The sequence below is a fragment of the Notolepis coatsorum genome, assembly GCF_963971535.1.
Source record: "Notolepis coatsorum genome assembly, chromosome: 1".
NCBI lineage: Eukaryota > Metazoa > Chordata > Actinopteri > Aulopiformes > Paralepididae > Notolepis > Notolepis coatsorum.
In genome coordinates, this window is record NC_140165.1 from 271,491,175 (window position 1) to 271,506,886 (window position 15,712).

At 44.0% G+C, this 15,712-nt stretch overlaps 1 protein-coding gene across 1 annotated transcript in view; it reads left to right on the forward strand.

Annotated features, from left to right (window-relative positions):
* Nucleotides 1–8,713, forward strand: part of nop53 (NOP53 ribosome biogenesis factor) — a gene marked incomplete at its 5' end in the record, with an annotated part of 48,108 nt that extends 39,395 nt beyond the window's left edge. Inside the window, 3 exons of the mRNA XM_084314885.1 lie at nucleotides 3,654–3,720; nucleotides 5,479–5,555; nucleotides 8,269–8,713. Coding sequence (XP_084171011.1) covers nucleotides 3,654–3,720; nucleotides 5,479–5,555; nucleotides 8,269–8,329 — 205 coding nt within the window. The 3' untranslated portion in view covers nucleotides 8,330–8,713. The remainder of the gene's footprint in view (nucleotides 1–3,653; nucleotides 3,721–5,478; nucleotides 5,556–8,268) is intronic.
* Nucleotides 8,714–15,712: the final 6,999 nt, after the last annotated feature.

Genomic DNA, 15,712 nt, shown 5'->3' on the forward strand with positions numbered 1-15,712 from the left:
GGATAAGCAATTCTGAATTCAGGCTCGTTAATCTGAAGACTTCAAACCTTTGGCCAAATGACGAGGACTCGGGGAACAAAATTATCACCCGCCCAGCGCCAATGGCGTGTAGATTTCCTCTTTGGCTGGTAAATTACAGAGGCTACTCAGCCACTCTGGCGTGTAAAAAAAAATTGGGAGCCATATGAACATGAGAGTATTATATAGTAATAATATATACTAAAAAGCTATTTATCATTTTTGGCTGGTAAAAAATCTGCCTGGCTGGTAGTTTTTTAAATCTACCAGCCACCTTGGCTGGTAAGTCAAAACGTTTATTTTGTTCCCTGCGAGGACTACATATGCCATTTTTCCTCTGTACCTAAATAACATTTCAGACTGAAGTCAAATCCATACAAAGTCTAGACAAAACCCATGTTCCATAATATGTCTCCTTTTAACCTCTTAACAGGCACCCAGGAAAATGGCAATTTTCTTTACTTGAACTTGAGGACTGCATACTTTTTTTTGCAAAACTTTGCTTTATACTTATAGCACATGCATGAGCCTGGTCTCATGCTAGAAAGATAACATTCTGAAGTTACTAATGCCTAAAAGGAAAATCACTTTTGGTGCTAATGAGAGTAACAGAGGTCTGAACTTGAGTTGAACTTATGTACTCTACTTCCTCATCCACGGCTGTTCATTCTGAAGTGTGATTCTTCTGGTTTTCGGTCATCAACTTTCACCTAGATCCCTTATTCGTACCCCCCCACGTGGGGTATCTTTGGAAAGGTACACTCATTGGCTACAACGCTGACCATTGACCATCATTTTCGCCATCAGCGGATGAATCTCGAGTCGACATCGCTTCACCTCGTTGTATCAGACATGTCACACATATCATAATGTTCAACTTCACACACAGCAAACTGTAGTTGATCATCACATTGCCTCGTTTGCTAGCTCGTCGCCACATGCAGAGAGGACGAGCCACATGCGCGTAACGCATTTGTTGATTTCATTATAGCCTACATTTAGTTATAATCAATAATATGCATTACTATGTGACACGGCAGTCAACCAACAGTTGCATATGATTAAAAAATGTCAACACTCACTCACCCCATCTCTCGTTGTGCCTATCCGTTTTGTACCTGCGAGAACAGCGGGGTCGTCTGGTAACGTTGGTTCGACTTTGATATCCCCATTGGAAAAGGTGGACGTCTGCGAGGCTCGCAACGGTAGCAGCAGACTGGGGATGCTCTTTGTGGTTCAATCAATAAAGTGTACTTTGTGTACGTTCAATCAATGTCATCTCTCGTACATCATATAGGCTAGACTACTAGACTATAATATCGCACCTCAGCCAGGAGAATTTTACTTTCCACTCGGGCCTGAACGCTCGACATTTCGGTTTCTTTTCCGCAGGAGCCACCACGACATCGGCGGTCTCTGTGACTTCAGTAGACTCATCTTCGTTGTCATTATTATTAGACCTGCTTGTGCTTGGTTTCATGAAATATTTGTTAAGCTTAGCTTGTTTGGCCATCTCTCTCTCTCGCTCGTATACCTGTTTGTCGTTATTATGGTGGCCAGACAGGCTCAAAAAAAGAAAGAAAAAAAATATTCACATCTGAGCGGCGCCATCCGCGCTTTATCAGAGTGAAGCAACAATGAAACGAATGTAATGATTGTTTCGTTCATCGCATAGGCTATTTAATTTTAGCCTATTTTAATACAATTCAAATAATAAAATTGTGCTTAGAGGAATTATTTTCACCGGACATTAAGACCGGAGAGATTTAAATATTCGGACTTCAACATATTTTGCCGGTCAAATACCGGTAATTACCGGCTAACGGAAACGCTGGTAGCTACGTTAGCTGCCCGGCCCGCCGACCAGCGCTCCACAGCATGACCAAATGAGACATAATGATTTTACTGCAACAAATGTTATAATAAAACAAAGCCTTTCTATACATTTGTCTGGTTGAAAACTTTATTAACAGATTGCAGAATGGGTAGTTGGGTAAGGAATGAGCAACGGAATGGAACTGAGCTATGAACGGACTAACTGAGTAATGCCTTGCTTACTGCTATCTTCGGGTAAATAATATGCTTGTTATTGAACGTGTAACACTAACTATATAACGTTAATGCCACAAAACGAATGTTTGTGTCATTTTAACAGCAGATACTTTCTTAAATGCCATCTTCCCGAGAGAGGGTGTTGACGGGGAGTTGTGTTATTAATAGCATTGAACAGCTAACCGAAAGCTAGCGTTAACTATTGTTAAAGGTTTAGCCATAACGTTACCTTGGCTAAAGTTGGGGCTATTCATAATCCAGCAATAATGGCTGCAGACCTGCAAGCAAAGTACAGCAAGTTGGCAAAGGAGTATTCCAACGCAAATCACATTTTCACCAGTAACGTTAGTCTTGCATCTCCCGGTAGCTAATGCTAGCTAACCTAGCTCATGTTAGCGTCGTCACTGAGCGACCACCTCGCGTACACAATTAATGACATGTTGCGGACAGCCATATCGGTGACAATGTTTAGCTTTTAGTGCCAAATGATAAGAGTCTGAAGCGGAGTCTCAAAAGAGAATGTTGAATATTTAGTAGTAACTTTGATACAGTAGCTTGTGTGTGTGGGGGACTGGGGCGGGGCCGGCGTTGTGCAGGATGCGACTGAATTTATCGGCTACTGCCATCGGCACATTCGAGCTTATAGGCCGATTGCAGTCAACAAGGCACTTATCGGCCGATACCGATACCCGACCGATACATCGGTGCACCCCTACTAATAACCTTTTCTGTGACTTTTCCTTTTTGATAAGAACGTCTAGTGCTGGTTGAGCATATGCATACTTTGTTGATGGCCTTTGTCTATAATGTGGCCACAAAAATAGAAAGGTTTAATTATTTAGTTTGTTTGCACAAATTTAATACTTTGACAAATGTAGCCTATATTTTTCAGTCGGTTCGGTCTTTGTGTGCCAAACATTATTTAAGGCAAACCGCTGTAAATCTTTTAATTTTTTTTATAAATAAATGAGAAGCATGTTTACATTTTTGTGTTACATTTAAAAAAACAACGTATATCGAACCGAACCGAAGACGGTGACCACAGAACCGTGATAAGAACCGAACCGTTGATTTTGTGAACCGTTCTACCCCTAATATATATATTTATAAATGTGTAAACTACTGAAGCCGGTCATGGTCAACCAGCACCGTTGAACGCTTCTGACCCTTGTCGTTGGTTAGTGCGGCCCCCTGTGGATCCTGTGTTCCCAGGTTCAAATCCACGCAGGTTACATATGTGCTGTGATAGGGTATAGAAGACCCACACACTGCTGATTTAATTTACTTCCTCAAACATGATACTTACACGCTATAGTGCAAAAAGTGATGGACAATAGTAGGGGCCAGTATGAGCATGGACATGCTTGGATGGACTGAAACCAGAATTGTATAATCAATTCAAAATGTACTATTGGCTTGATGTTTAATTTAATGATTCATTTATAGGCTTTTAATATCGAAGCATTTTATGAATTTCAGAGGAAAATTCAGTCAGTCATTTGTTTTAACTGGAAGTAAAATGCTGCCAAACCATGACTTGTATCTTCCCTGTGGTAAATAAATAAATGTTTTGTGTTCTACAGGTTCGAGGCTCAGGATCTGGAGATCCAGCTGAGTGACGAGTTGGCCGGCTCCCTGCGAAGACTCAAGGTAAACCAGTGGCACAATTCTACTGCTTTGTGGTCAATTCGTAATGTAAACATTTAATATTATAATGCACCAGGGTAGAGACATGGTTAGAGGGTTCCTTGTACATTTCACAGAATTGGTTCTCTGAGAATCTCTTTCATATCCAAGCAGAATTTGTATTGTAACTGATCTCTGATTGATGAGAAAAAGATCTAGACAACAGGTTAAATACAAGGGAGACACCGATACCATTTGTTCACTACCGATTGCGAGTACTAAAATACTAAATATTGAAATACTTTCAATATGGTCTGATACAAGTAGTCTCTCATAGCTATACCTCTCCACACGATGTGCCAGCACTGGAGAGAGGTCTGGCTGAACCATTATCATTTCGGTATAGTGGAAAAAACACTCTGGCTTGTTTTGTATTTCTTTAAACCAATCACAATCATCCTGGGCGGCACTAAGCCCAGGATGCAGCAATGGTGCCCTTGCAAAATAGTGTCACAGATAGCAGGAGAGAATTTCCACTGAAATAGTCTATCATTGGACAAATTTAGATCTACAGTATAATAATAATAATAATAGTATATTAACACTTTGACTGCCATGAAACGTCTTTTCACGTCATTGCTGGCCATGCTCAAGTTGCCGGGGGACGCTGTACAGCGTCCTTATATCAATATTTCAAAAATCTGCGATCGGATTCATAATGTCCCTCCGCTGGCCTGAGATCCACCAGCAGGACCCACTGAGCTCTCTGGCGGTTCAGGAGCGCCATCTGGTGGCCGATCGGCGCAATCTCCAAACAGGATGTTGAATAGAGGTTGTCCTAGACGACCGTAGTACTTCCGGCGCTCGCTATAGGTCCCGCGACTCTGGCTCGTCACACTACACAGTGATCGATTGCCAATAACTCGATAAACAACATGATTTGGACGTATATACCATTATACAAGCTGGAGATGGACCGGGTAAATTTACATCCCATAATGATAAGATTTCAACTCGACGATGATCGCCCAACGGCGCGCGGAGACTGGGGTGAGTTTCAGCGTGTAACGTTACCCTCTTCGATACTAACTGCTATTATCAACATTTGACCCACATTAGATGATTGGTATAACGCTGCCCACGGAATTATAAACGCCCCCTAGCCCATCCGGTCAACATCAGATGACGTGTAGTAACTTCTAGAAGTACGTCTAGTTGGAATTTTTTATATCGCGCTGATTGCCATAAAACTGTATTGCATCATCAATATAATGCATTTGGGGCTATAGATCACGTTCTGGAGAAAGCTGCAGAAAGAGATGAAAACATACATTAGACCATACTTTACTATGAATATGTGAATGAAAAAGTTTAACGTTGCTACACAATGAACAATACATATAGGACTTTGAATGGGCCCTAATAATGGCAATGTAGCAATAGAATTTAAAAAGTTATAGCCATGCAAAGAAGGGGTACTTCTCCATAGACAAATAGAGACGGCAACCTATGGTATATCATTAATTTAACCCAAGGCAACCAAAGTGTTAAAATGCAGTATAATGAGAAATTAAGTCACTTTGCTTTGATTTTTACCATGTTTTATGAGTCTTGGTTTCAGATTGAAATTCTCTATTATTTACCCATGTCTCACTGCATCCCTATTCCATATGGGTGGCGCAATTCTATGTCAGTCTTCTTTATTTGATCTTTGGTCTAACTTGGACATGTCTGGGCTTTTCTTTTCCTCTTTTCACTATGTGTAATGCTACGGTGCTGCAGCCAGAGGGCAGTGTTCTCAAGGACCGCTTCAAGAGCTTCCAGAAGAGAAACCTAATAGAACCAAGAGAGAGAGCCAAGTAAGGACTTCTTCTTCTTATCTTATTTAACAACTTAGCAGACAGTGATCACAAATGCTGAACATACCTCTTAAGCCCGATCAGCCCGGTACAATATTTATTTCACATCATAAATGGATCAATACAGTCCGTATTAAGTAATGTTGCATTTCTTTTTCAAATGTAGCCTATAGTAAAGACCCTAACCCTATCAAAACGGCAGTCAAAGTGTATATTTTCAGCACTACGTTTGTTTACCAATGAAGTTATTAGCTAAATATGAGCTTGTAAAAATCTCTGCACATTGCACCGGAAAACAGACAATTTAGACGCGAGAAGCACTCATGAAATCGTTGTAGTCCTAAGAAAGAGGAGTCCCATGGCTTTCGATGGATGTCTAAATTTCATAAAACTACACTACCCAGCTCGCGTTATTTTATTTCCTAGCCGCATTTCTCGGAGACGCTCTCTGATTGGCCGACGCCTGTTTCTACACTGGTTAAGCTTAGGCACTCTTTCGAAGTTGGTTAAGGTTAGAGTTTGTCTTAGAGCGTGACGGCAAGTTCTTTCGACGGTTAAGCTTAGGCACTCTTTCGAAGTTGGTTAAGGTTAGAGTTTGTCTTAGAGCGTGACGGCAAGTTCTTTCGACGGTTAAGCTTAGGCACTCTTTCGAAGTTGGTTAAGGTTAGAGTTTGTCTTAGAGCATGGCGATAGAACGCCAGGTAGTTTGCAGGCTGTTTGACGTGGAAATGGGAAAAGACACAGCTCGTCACGCGATTGGGCAAACATGTAAGTAAGTGGCCAATCAGAGAGCCTTCAGTCAGCGGCTAGGAAAAAAAATAACGCACCCAGCTCACACCAGCCGCCGACAACGGAAGTCCAACCATTTTTTGCGTAATTTTTTTTCTCAGATTTTTCTCTGTTTTCTCCCCGTCCCAATTTAGTCGTTATGCCAATTCCTCCCCCCCCCCTCCCCTACCTGGTTGTTGCGCGCATGTTCTCCTACTGGTCGGTACAAGGGAACCCTGAAGTATCCGCACGCCTCCTCCGACACGTGCGGCGACAGCCAGTGGCTCTCTTCTCACCTGGCAGCGAGGGCTCTCATTGGTGAAGTGTAACGCGTGGGAGGTCACGCTGCCTTCCTCAAGTCCTGCCTCCGCTGAGCAAGCGCCCAGACCTGACCTGTAAGCGTCGCTGTCCACAACGCCAGTTTCCCACCCACGGCTTCCCTCCCCCTAACCCAGCCAAACGAGTTAGTATAGCGATCAGCCCAAGCCAAGGCAATGCTGACTCCGGGAGTCGAGAATTTTTGCGTAATTTCTGACGTGATTTTATCTTGTATACCAGAACGCTGATTTTATCTTGTATACCAGAACGCTATTGCCATAAAATACAACGTATATGGCGGCTGTGTGGCGCAGCGGAGATTGCGCTCGTCACAAATGCGAGAGACTCCGGTCTCGAATCCAGGTGTCGGCATTGCCTCCGGCTTGGGCCAGCCGTCATACTAACTCGTTTGGCTGAGTTAGCGGGAGGGGAGTCGATGGGGTGGTAATCTGGCGTTGTGGACAGCGACTCCTACGGGTCAGCTCAGGGCGCCTGCACAGCAAAAGACAGGAAGTGGTGAAGGCAGCGTGACCTCCCATGCGCTACACTTCACCAATGAGAGTCCGCGCTGTCAGGTGAAAAGAGAGCTGCTGGCTGTCTCCGCATGTGTCGGAGGAAGCATGTGGTAGACCTCAGGGCTCCCTTGACCGACCAGTAGGGTGCACATGCGCACAACAACCAGGTAGGGGATGGGGGAATTGGCATAACGACTCAATTGGGAGGGGAGGAAAAGCACAGAAAAATCGGGTGGAGAAAAAGAGGATTAAAAAAACAAACAATGTATATTGTTTCTTTACCTTTCTGTGAACGTTTAGGAAAAAACTGCATTGCAATCCGGTAAAAGAATGGCAGAGCTATGGACATTATACAAAAGTAACTGTACTTACAGTAGATTTCATTCAGTCTTTGCTGCCCTCTAACGAGTGCCTGGTGGTACTAAATCCACATTTAACTCTTGCCATTGGAAAGAGGAGATTTGGCCCAATCCATAGATGTATGACTTGGCCATAATAAGGTCATTTATAGGCCTGATATTCTATATTCACATTTCAAATAGCATGTGTCCGGATGGCAAAATTCGGTATCATCTACAAAAAACCCTGTAAATCATCTGCCCTTTGTGCATTTGCTTAGAATAATCATAATTGATATTCTCCTTTTTGGTTCATTACAATTTACTCAAGCATAGTAACAAACATAATATTTCTGATACTGGGAATACATTCCCTGAGGGCCATAGATGTCCCTAGATACCAATAACATGCAAATTAACCTTGTAGAAGTGGAGCAATCTTACATTTACTTGGGTATGTATTTTTTTGCGAAGAAAAAATTTGGCTAGGGCTTAAGAGGTTAATTGCCAAGATTAAAATGTACTCATTTAACTTATAAAACAAATGTTTACACATGAACCTGTGTACACGGGAGAAGAATATTAACCCAGAATAATTGCCATATTGTAGGCAGAACAATGTGTATATAAATATTCTGATGATAAAGTGACTGGTTGTTTTTATTTAAACAGTTTTTTATTCATCCCATGTTAATTATCTGCCTGTATCATTATTGTTGTTCTCATCTCTTTCTTTGTCGTTTTTCCTTTCTCTTCTTCCTCTTCCTCTCTTAGGTTCAAGAGAAGACACAAGAACAAGTATGGGGAGAAGAGGGCTTTCAAAGAGATCACCTAAGGGCCGCTATCCGCACCACAGGACCTGGTCTAAGCACGGAGCCTGGACAGCCTGAGCTACGTTCAGGACCACCGTGTGACTCTAATGAACTTTCTAAACCAGCCCTGCAACAGAGTGACTGCTGCGTAGCACCTGGTTGTTTAATCTGGACCATTGTCAGGGTCTTTGTTTCTTGTCTGCAATCATTGTGCCGATTACAAATCCTTAACGGATTAATATGCCACCTATAAATATACAATTCTACATTTGTATTAAATTAAAGTTGAATGGCTGGTAATGTGTTTCATTTGAAGTGTGTAGTACATTTGCCTTAATACTGTGTCAATGTCGGAAGAGCTTTGTAAAAAAAGAAATTGGATATCCATTATTAAAAAATAATTAAAAGATGGACACGTATGGTTATTTTGTTAACAAATATATTTAAAGGGGACATGCATTGCAATTTCTTGCACTATTTGGGCAACTTTACACAATTCCTGAGAGTCTATTGAACACATCTGTAAGGTTTATTAAAAAAAAAAAATCATTGTTTTATATTTCTAATGGAGTACTCAAAAGCATCATTTTCCAGCCGCAGGATTTCAGGCTGTTATTGGATGGGCTCCGCCCATAAGCGCAGTCACCCACACAGCGTGATACATACGAGAGAGAGAACGAGCAAGCGAGAGAGAGGAGAGATGCGTCCCTGACACACACGCAGTCAAGTTTGTGTGTGTAATGCTCCGACGAGGGAGAGAGGAGAGATGCGTCTCCGACACACGCAGTCAAGTTTGTGTGTCCCCGACGAGGGAGAGATGGCACACACATTTACACACGCACTTCTGCAGTCCCTCCCGACGTCCCTCCATCTCCTAGCTCGTTCTCTGCCTGTCGAACCCCGTTTGAGGAAGTGTCGGGTTACACTATGCCTACGTCTCCGACACACACACAGTCTAGTTTGTTTGTGTGTCCGACGAGGGAGAGGGATGGCGCATACACATTTACACACTTCTGCAGTCCCGTCTCACGCTCGTTCTCTGCCTGATAAAACCCGTTTGAGGAAGTGTAGGGTTACACTATGCCTACAACCAGGGAACAAAATAAGTACCAGCCAACCGCCAATGGCTGGTAAAAAATCTGCCTGGCTGGTAGTTTTTTAAATCTACCAGCCAAATGGCTGGTAAGTAAAAAAGTTAAGTTTGTTCCCTGAGAGCAGAGCTACACAGCAGTGCGCCTATTTTGCGAGCCGAAATAAGTCTGGTTTTTTCTTCTTCTCACAACGGGTCAAATGCATCTAACATGCATTGCATCGTCGCCATTCCTTTATGCCCACATCGCCCGAAATGAACGTTATGTTAGTGTAAGCTAACAAGCTAATCCTGATCAGCGGCAGAGCCATAGAGAACAGCAGACGGTGTGGACTGGGGAAAGGGAAATGGGGGGGGGGGGGGGCACTCTCCCTTTCTCTGTGTGTGCGTGCGTTTGGAAAGACGATGAAGTCACTAGTCAGGACTCAGGAGAGGAGTATATTGTAGTAAACTGAGGATGCACAGATAATGTTGATATTCAAATATAAAAAGGTTTCGAGAGGAGTGGAAGTTTGAAGACAGACTAGACTACAATATGATGCGGGGGTGGTGCGTTGAAACAGTGTGTGTCCCCGACCCCACTTCTATGTTTCAATAAATGATTTGCATTTAAAACTATTAACGCTGACTCATTCCTTCAGTCCACTCAAAATTATGCTAATATTCCTTATATTGTTTATGATATTAATTGAAAATAGCATATGAGAGTATTATATAGTAATAATAACACATGGCGATATACTAAAAAGCTATTTTTAATTTTTGTCTGGTAAAAAATCTGCCTGGCTGGTAGTTTTTAAAAATCTACCAGCCAAATGGCTGGTAAGTCAAGTTAATTTTGTTCCCTGCTCCCTGCCTACAACCATTAACTGCAGATCAGTACCCTATTCACGCCAGGAATACCGTCAAATCAGAACTGCTGAGTGAGGGAAGATCTCGTGGACTCGAGTCTAGACTGATGAGTCAATATGGTAATTAGAGACACAGACCCATTGATACTAACCCCTATTGCTATAAAACCATGTAAATACTGAAAAATCCATTTATAATGCATGTCCCCTTTAAAGTTATTGGCTATGCAAGACTTTTGCTTACAAAATGGTAGCATTTGTGTGGGTCCCATCAGGTTTGTAACTACTAAATTATGAATTCCAAGGAACCATGTTCCATATTGTACTTCAGAAAGAAACTTACATTATTTTTACATAATTTTGGCTTTTTATTGTGTATTGTACATAACATGGCCACTGTGCTCTGCAATCCTTCCGTTAACACTGTAAATTATATGACAACCAGTACACATTAGAAAGGGAGACATCCCTGCATATTAAAATGGATCACGTGAGGAGCTTCGATATATGGCCGACTATAGGCTCAGCTAAGGCTAGCACATGTCTTATCTGCTGCTCTGGTCATAGACGTGTTGAGACATAATTCATGGTCAGGCTAATGAAGGGGTCAGGCCAGCAGCAGGAAATCTCACTAGATCCATATCTGCTGTCAGTGGGATTATAACATGGTCTTGATGTCTTTCTCCACCTTTTATAAGGTAAATGAAAGCAACATTTCCCCTGCAGATGATTTAATGGAAGACTGTCCCTGATTATATTGTTTCCCACCATATCATGTATGTTTGTTGCATATATTCACATCACATTCACATAATTGTCTAAACTTTCTTAATCCTGTAAATCTGTTTTGCTCCAGTGTTTACAAACATTACCAACAAACAAATGTCCACAAAATACAGTAAATATATTATCAAACATTTATCTGTTGAAATATGAAAGGAGAAGAATGGAAACGTGTCTTTACTACTTCTACCCCATTTGTTTACATTGAATCACAGAATGGGCCTTTAAAGAAATTCGAATTGATTAATCCATAAATACTTTTCCAGTAATGTCCTGCGGATTCACTCAATCATGTTAAATTATCTCTTTGCATCTAGCGCTAAGCTAAGACCAATATCTGCATATAATTAACCAGAACTAACTGATCAAATTAAGATAATAAAAAATTACTAATGGATTTAGTAATTTAATTAGTAAATTAATTGCCAGTCCAAATTCAAACTTTGTCCAAGCAGGCAGACGGATGACAAGATGCCATTACTTACTGCGATATCTATGGGGCCCGAGGACAAGCATGTTCTCGCCCTATCCATCTTTTCAACTGAAATTGCACATGTAAGCGCCCATACTCCTATTTGTGAGATTGTGCAGATGTATACACCTGGACATGATATGTTTTGGGGCCCCCGATGGTCTGAGGCCCCCGGGCTACATGCCCTCCATCCACACTCTAATCCACCTTTGTGGTTGACTCAGAAGTGTGAGACTGTTAGCATCCTCTCTCCTTGTCAAAGCACAGCACAGATCGACATCATGCAACATTCTTGGTTTTGAGTGAAGGAAAAATGCTTGGAGCAATCTGTTGGGGAAAGAAATACATCCAATTTATTTCTCTCTCTACAATCTGGGGTCTCTTTCTTTGTGTGCTAATGTGCCCAGATTACCCCTGACCATAGTAGTTTTATATAGGGACACTAGGGACATGTCCTTACCAAAGCCACGGAAACACAAATGGTCCCTTCCAAAGAAATTGCAGAGTGAAAACTAGTTTTAGTATTTTAACCCTTTGGTTGCCGAAAACGTAGATCTACGTTTCTGTGGCCCAGCGCTTGAGTGCTGGACGAGTCACAGAAACGTAGATCTACGTTTCTGTTTCTGTTTTCCTTTTATTCGCTATTGCCATTCATAATTCATCGGGGCAGCCTGTGCAGGCTGTTCTGAGTGTGTCTGGGATCGCAGACGGCAAATACCGCCGCCTAACGCCTCGCGGACGCTATTGCACTCCATTTGAAACAATGTAGTTTGTTTTCTGGGCCGAGCTGAGCCGTACGGGCGGGGCCAACATTTTCCAGCAAGACGAGCACTTACAACGATGCATCAACTAGCCTGCCCCCCCCCCCCCTCCTCCTCCTTCATATGCAATGCCGGATAACATGGGACGGAGTACCGCGACCAGTACTTGGAATGGCGATCAGATAATCAGATACTTTTTTTTGCATTACATCAGAGACAAGGTAAGGACACTATATATCCAATCTTGTGTTGATCTGATATTTCTTTCTCCCGTGATCGAAGCTGTCTGTGTGGACTGTGTGTGTGCTGTTTACCGTTGATGGCGGGGGGCACCCGGCTCCAAGCCCAATTTCATGCGTGCACGAGAAGACATAATACCAATAATCTAGCGTTGATTTCAGGATGATTAGATAATCAGGCGAAAAATGGCAACTTTATAAGTGAATTTGACTAAAGGGCTGTTTTGACGGAGTTCCCTGGAATTACAGAGGAACACTCTACCACTATACTCATATTCACCACGCTATAAAACGGAAATGTGTAGATGAAAAAAGTATCTGTTTTTTGCACATTGACCGGAAGAAACCCACTGACAATCGACAGCGTTATTAGATCCATAGCTATAATATAAAATATAGTTTTTAGCACTGCAAACACGCCATTCTCTCCATTGAATAGAACGCTGGCACTGAAGGCCCACAGTGCCCCCTGCTGCCTGGCAATCAAAGTGTTAATTGACCTGCAAAACAGCATTTTTATCTGTTGCAAAAGTGTACGTTGACAGCTGTATCAAGATCAGCAAGATATCCTCTTATCTGCAATATCCAATTGTAGCAGGGTGGATTATCCCTGCTTCGTGGGAACTGTGGTGCCCGGTCACTAGGTAGCGAGACACAGTAGCACTCTGGCCAGCTGCACCTCCGTCTTTGGGGTCCGGAGCGTCAACTGGAGACTGGCAGTGGGAATGTATGAGGCCCAGGATTTACAAACCTGGTCCGGTACTCTGGTCTTCCTCCCTCTCTCTGGGGCAGTCAGCAGTACTCCCCAACACACCCTCACCCTCCACAATTGTCTCCTTAGCCCTCCCACACCTAATGACTGGATGGTAAAGAAATAACTTGGTTCCCCCTGCAAGCAGTACCCTCCCTCAGTAACACCAGAAACCTTACAGTGGAAATGGAAGGTAGAATAGGAAGGGGTTAATGATAAATATATTACCCACATCAAAGGGTTAGGATTAGGGTTAGGTTCAATAAAAGACACGCACACAGTGCTCCCGTTCTGGATGGATGTTATTGTAACTCAGCCTAGTTACAACAATGCTACGTCTGGTGATTACTGCACCATGGGTATCCACACAATGATTACACTGGCATAAATCAATTATAGTATTACACCCAGGCACCAAGTGCTCTCCAGGTACCCAGACTAAGTGCTGCCCACGTCTGGGCGGAACACAGTATTTACCTTCTCTAAGGAATTACACTCATACTGTTCCCGGTTGATAATATGGGGAAGGAAGGGGGAGCATAGGGAAGGAGAATAAAAGGGATTCACTGAACGGGAAATATTATGAAATACACACCTTATCACGCTCAAAGAAAAGGAATAAAATAAAAGAGTGAGCCCACAAAATACCGGTAAAGTCCTATCTTAATGCCGGCATATATTGTTCGGGGTACCCCTATGAACTGGTAGTAGCAACGTTACTTTCGCCCGCGGGCTGCACCACACTGTGTATTGTATAAGGAATCGGGAGCATCAATGCTCATTTGTACTCATCCGAAATGTCCGCCTCGCCACTCCACTGTTGTCCGGGAGGCAAGATGGCGTCGAACGCTCTCGGCGAGGATGTTAGCAGGCGGAGCTAGGCAGAGAGGCAGCGCCGGCTGAGAGCATGTACTGAGTGATGACGACCCCTGCTGGATGGGCGGAACTCCCGTCGGCCGCAGGCAGCCTGGTGCAGGTCTGAGTGAAGTCCTCCGGAGCAGGCTGAATGCAGGCAGCCGGTTGCAGGTCTGGTCGAAGTCAGCCGGAGCAGAATGGTTGTTGGCCCACGCTCGTCCTGGTGCGCGCACTCTATACCGCACACTGTAACTACTATAACTCTGTAGTTAAAGACTTGGATAATTGTTTAACCGCACGTTACCTATACCGCACACTGTAACTACTATAACTCGATTGCTAGTGCCTGGCTCTGCACTTATTGTTCATATACTACCGCTGGTACTGCTAGGATATCGTGTCCACTAGCCAGTACTCGTTATCACCCGTTGTCCTCTCACGGGGCCCTCTGGCATAACGTCAGCAACAGGGCTATCCAGAGCCCCCGTTAACTGCGACTACTCGTTGTCAAGTTCACTGCCGAAGAGAACGACTTCCGCTGGTCTCTTCCATATATCACTTCCCAACTCTCTCCGCCACTCTCTGCCTGCTACTGCCCCCTGCTGGTCCCGCCTGCCAGTCACAAGGGGAGACGCATTGTAGAATATGATTCAGTACTGTCATTTATAATCCATGTTCCAGTGCTCTTCGGATTGGGACGCTTGTGTCATTGTTCGTGTGAATATCAAGGACACTAGTTAGAATGTCTTTGTGTACAAGAGGGATATAAACAGTCAGCAGTTCTGAATAATATACCATATTTTCCAGACTGCTACATTTCCCCCCACTTTGAACTTGCTAAGTCCTCTGCAAGTTAACAACAAAAACAAACGCATGCATGAAAACGGTCCTGAGACCAACAGTTTCACACATCGATTGACAATTACACATTATGCCAACAGTTTTACACACTTCTTCAGGAGTTGGACACACTGTTCCGCGAACACACTCTTGAGCACGTAGTCCTGGCGATACCGAGTGGGTAGCCGACCTCTGGTGCTCCTCTGGGGCCGAGCGGGCTCCACTCTGGGGGGTTCCACCTCCCCCGCCTCCGACTCCGTGTCGGATTCTTCAGTGTCCGTTGGCGGGTCATGGACCACGGCCTCACCCTCCGGGGCCATCGGTGGACCGCCCGCGGCCTCCTCTTCAACTCCGTCTCCGCCTTCCTCCCCTTCTCCTCCCGATGGGGTCGACTCCGCGTCGGACCCAGCGTTCGCTGCCTCTTCCGGGGCGTCCCGCACGGGCCTGGGGTGGTTACACGCCCTAGGATGCGGTTCTCTGCGGCACCCGAAAGCATCTCCACTGTCTGACTCGGACGAGCTCCGCAGCGCCACAGGAGTCTGTCGAGGGGCCCTCACCCTTGCTTCTGGGTCGGAGGCTGGAAACGGACAGGTCTTGAGCTGGTCTCGATGCACGGTCCTCTCGGGGCCCCCTGCTTCGGGCCTGACTGTGAACACGGGTGTCCCTTCGTGACTCTGCTCCACTACCACGTACGACGTAGGCTCCCACTTGTCTTGTATCTTGTTACGGCCCCGGGTCCGGTGGTCGCGTATCAGGACACGGTC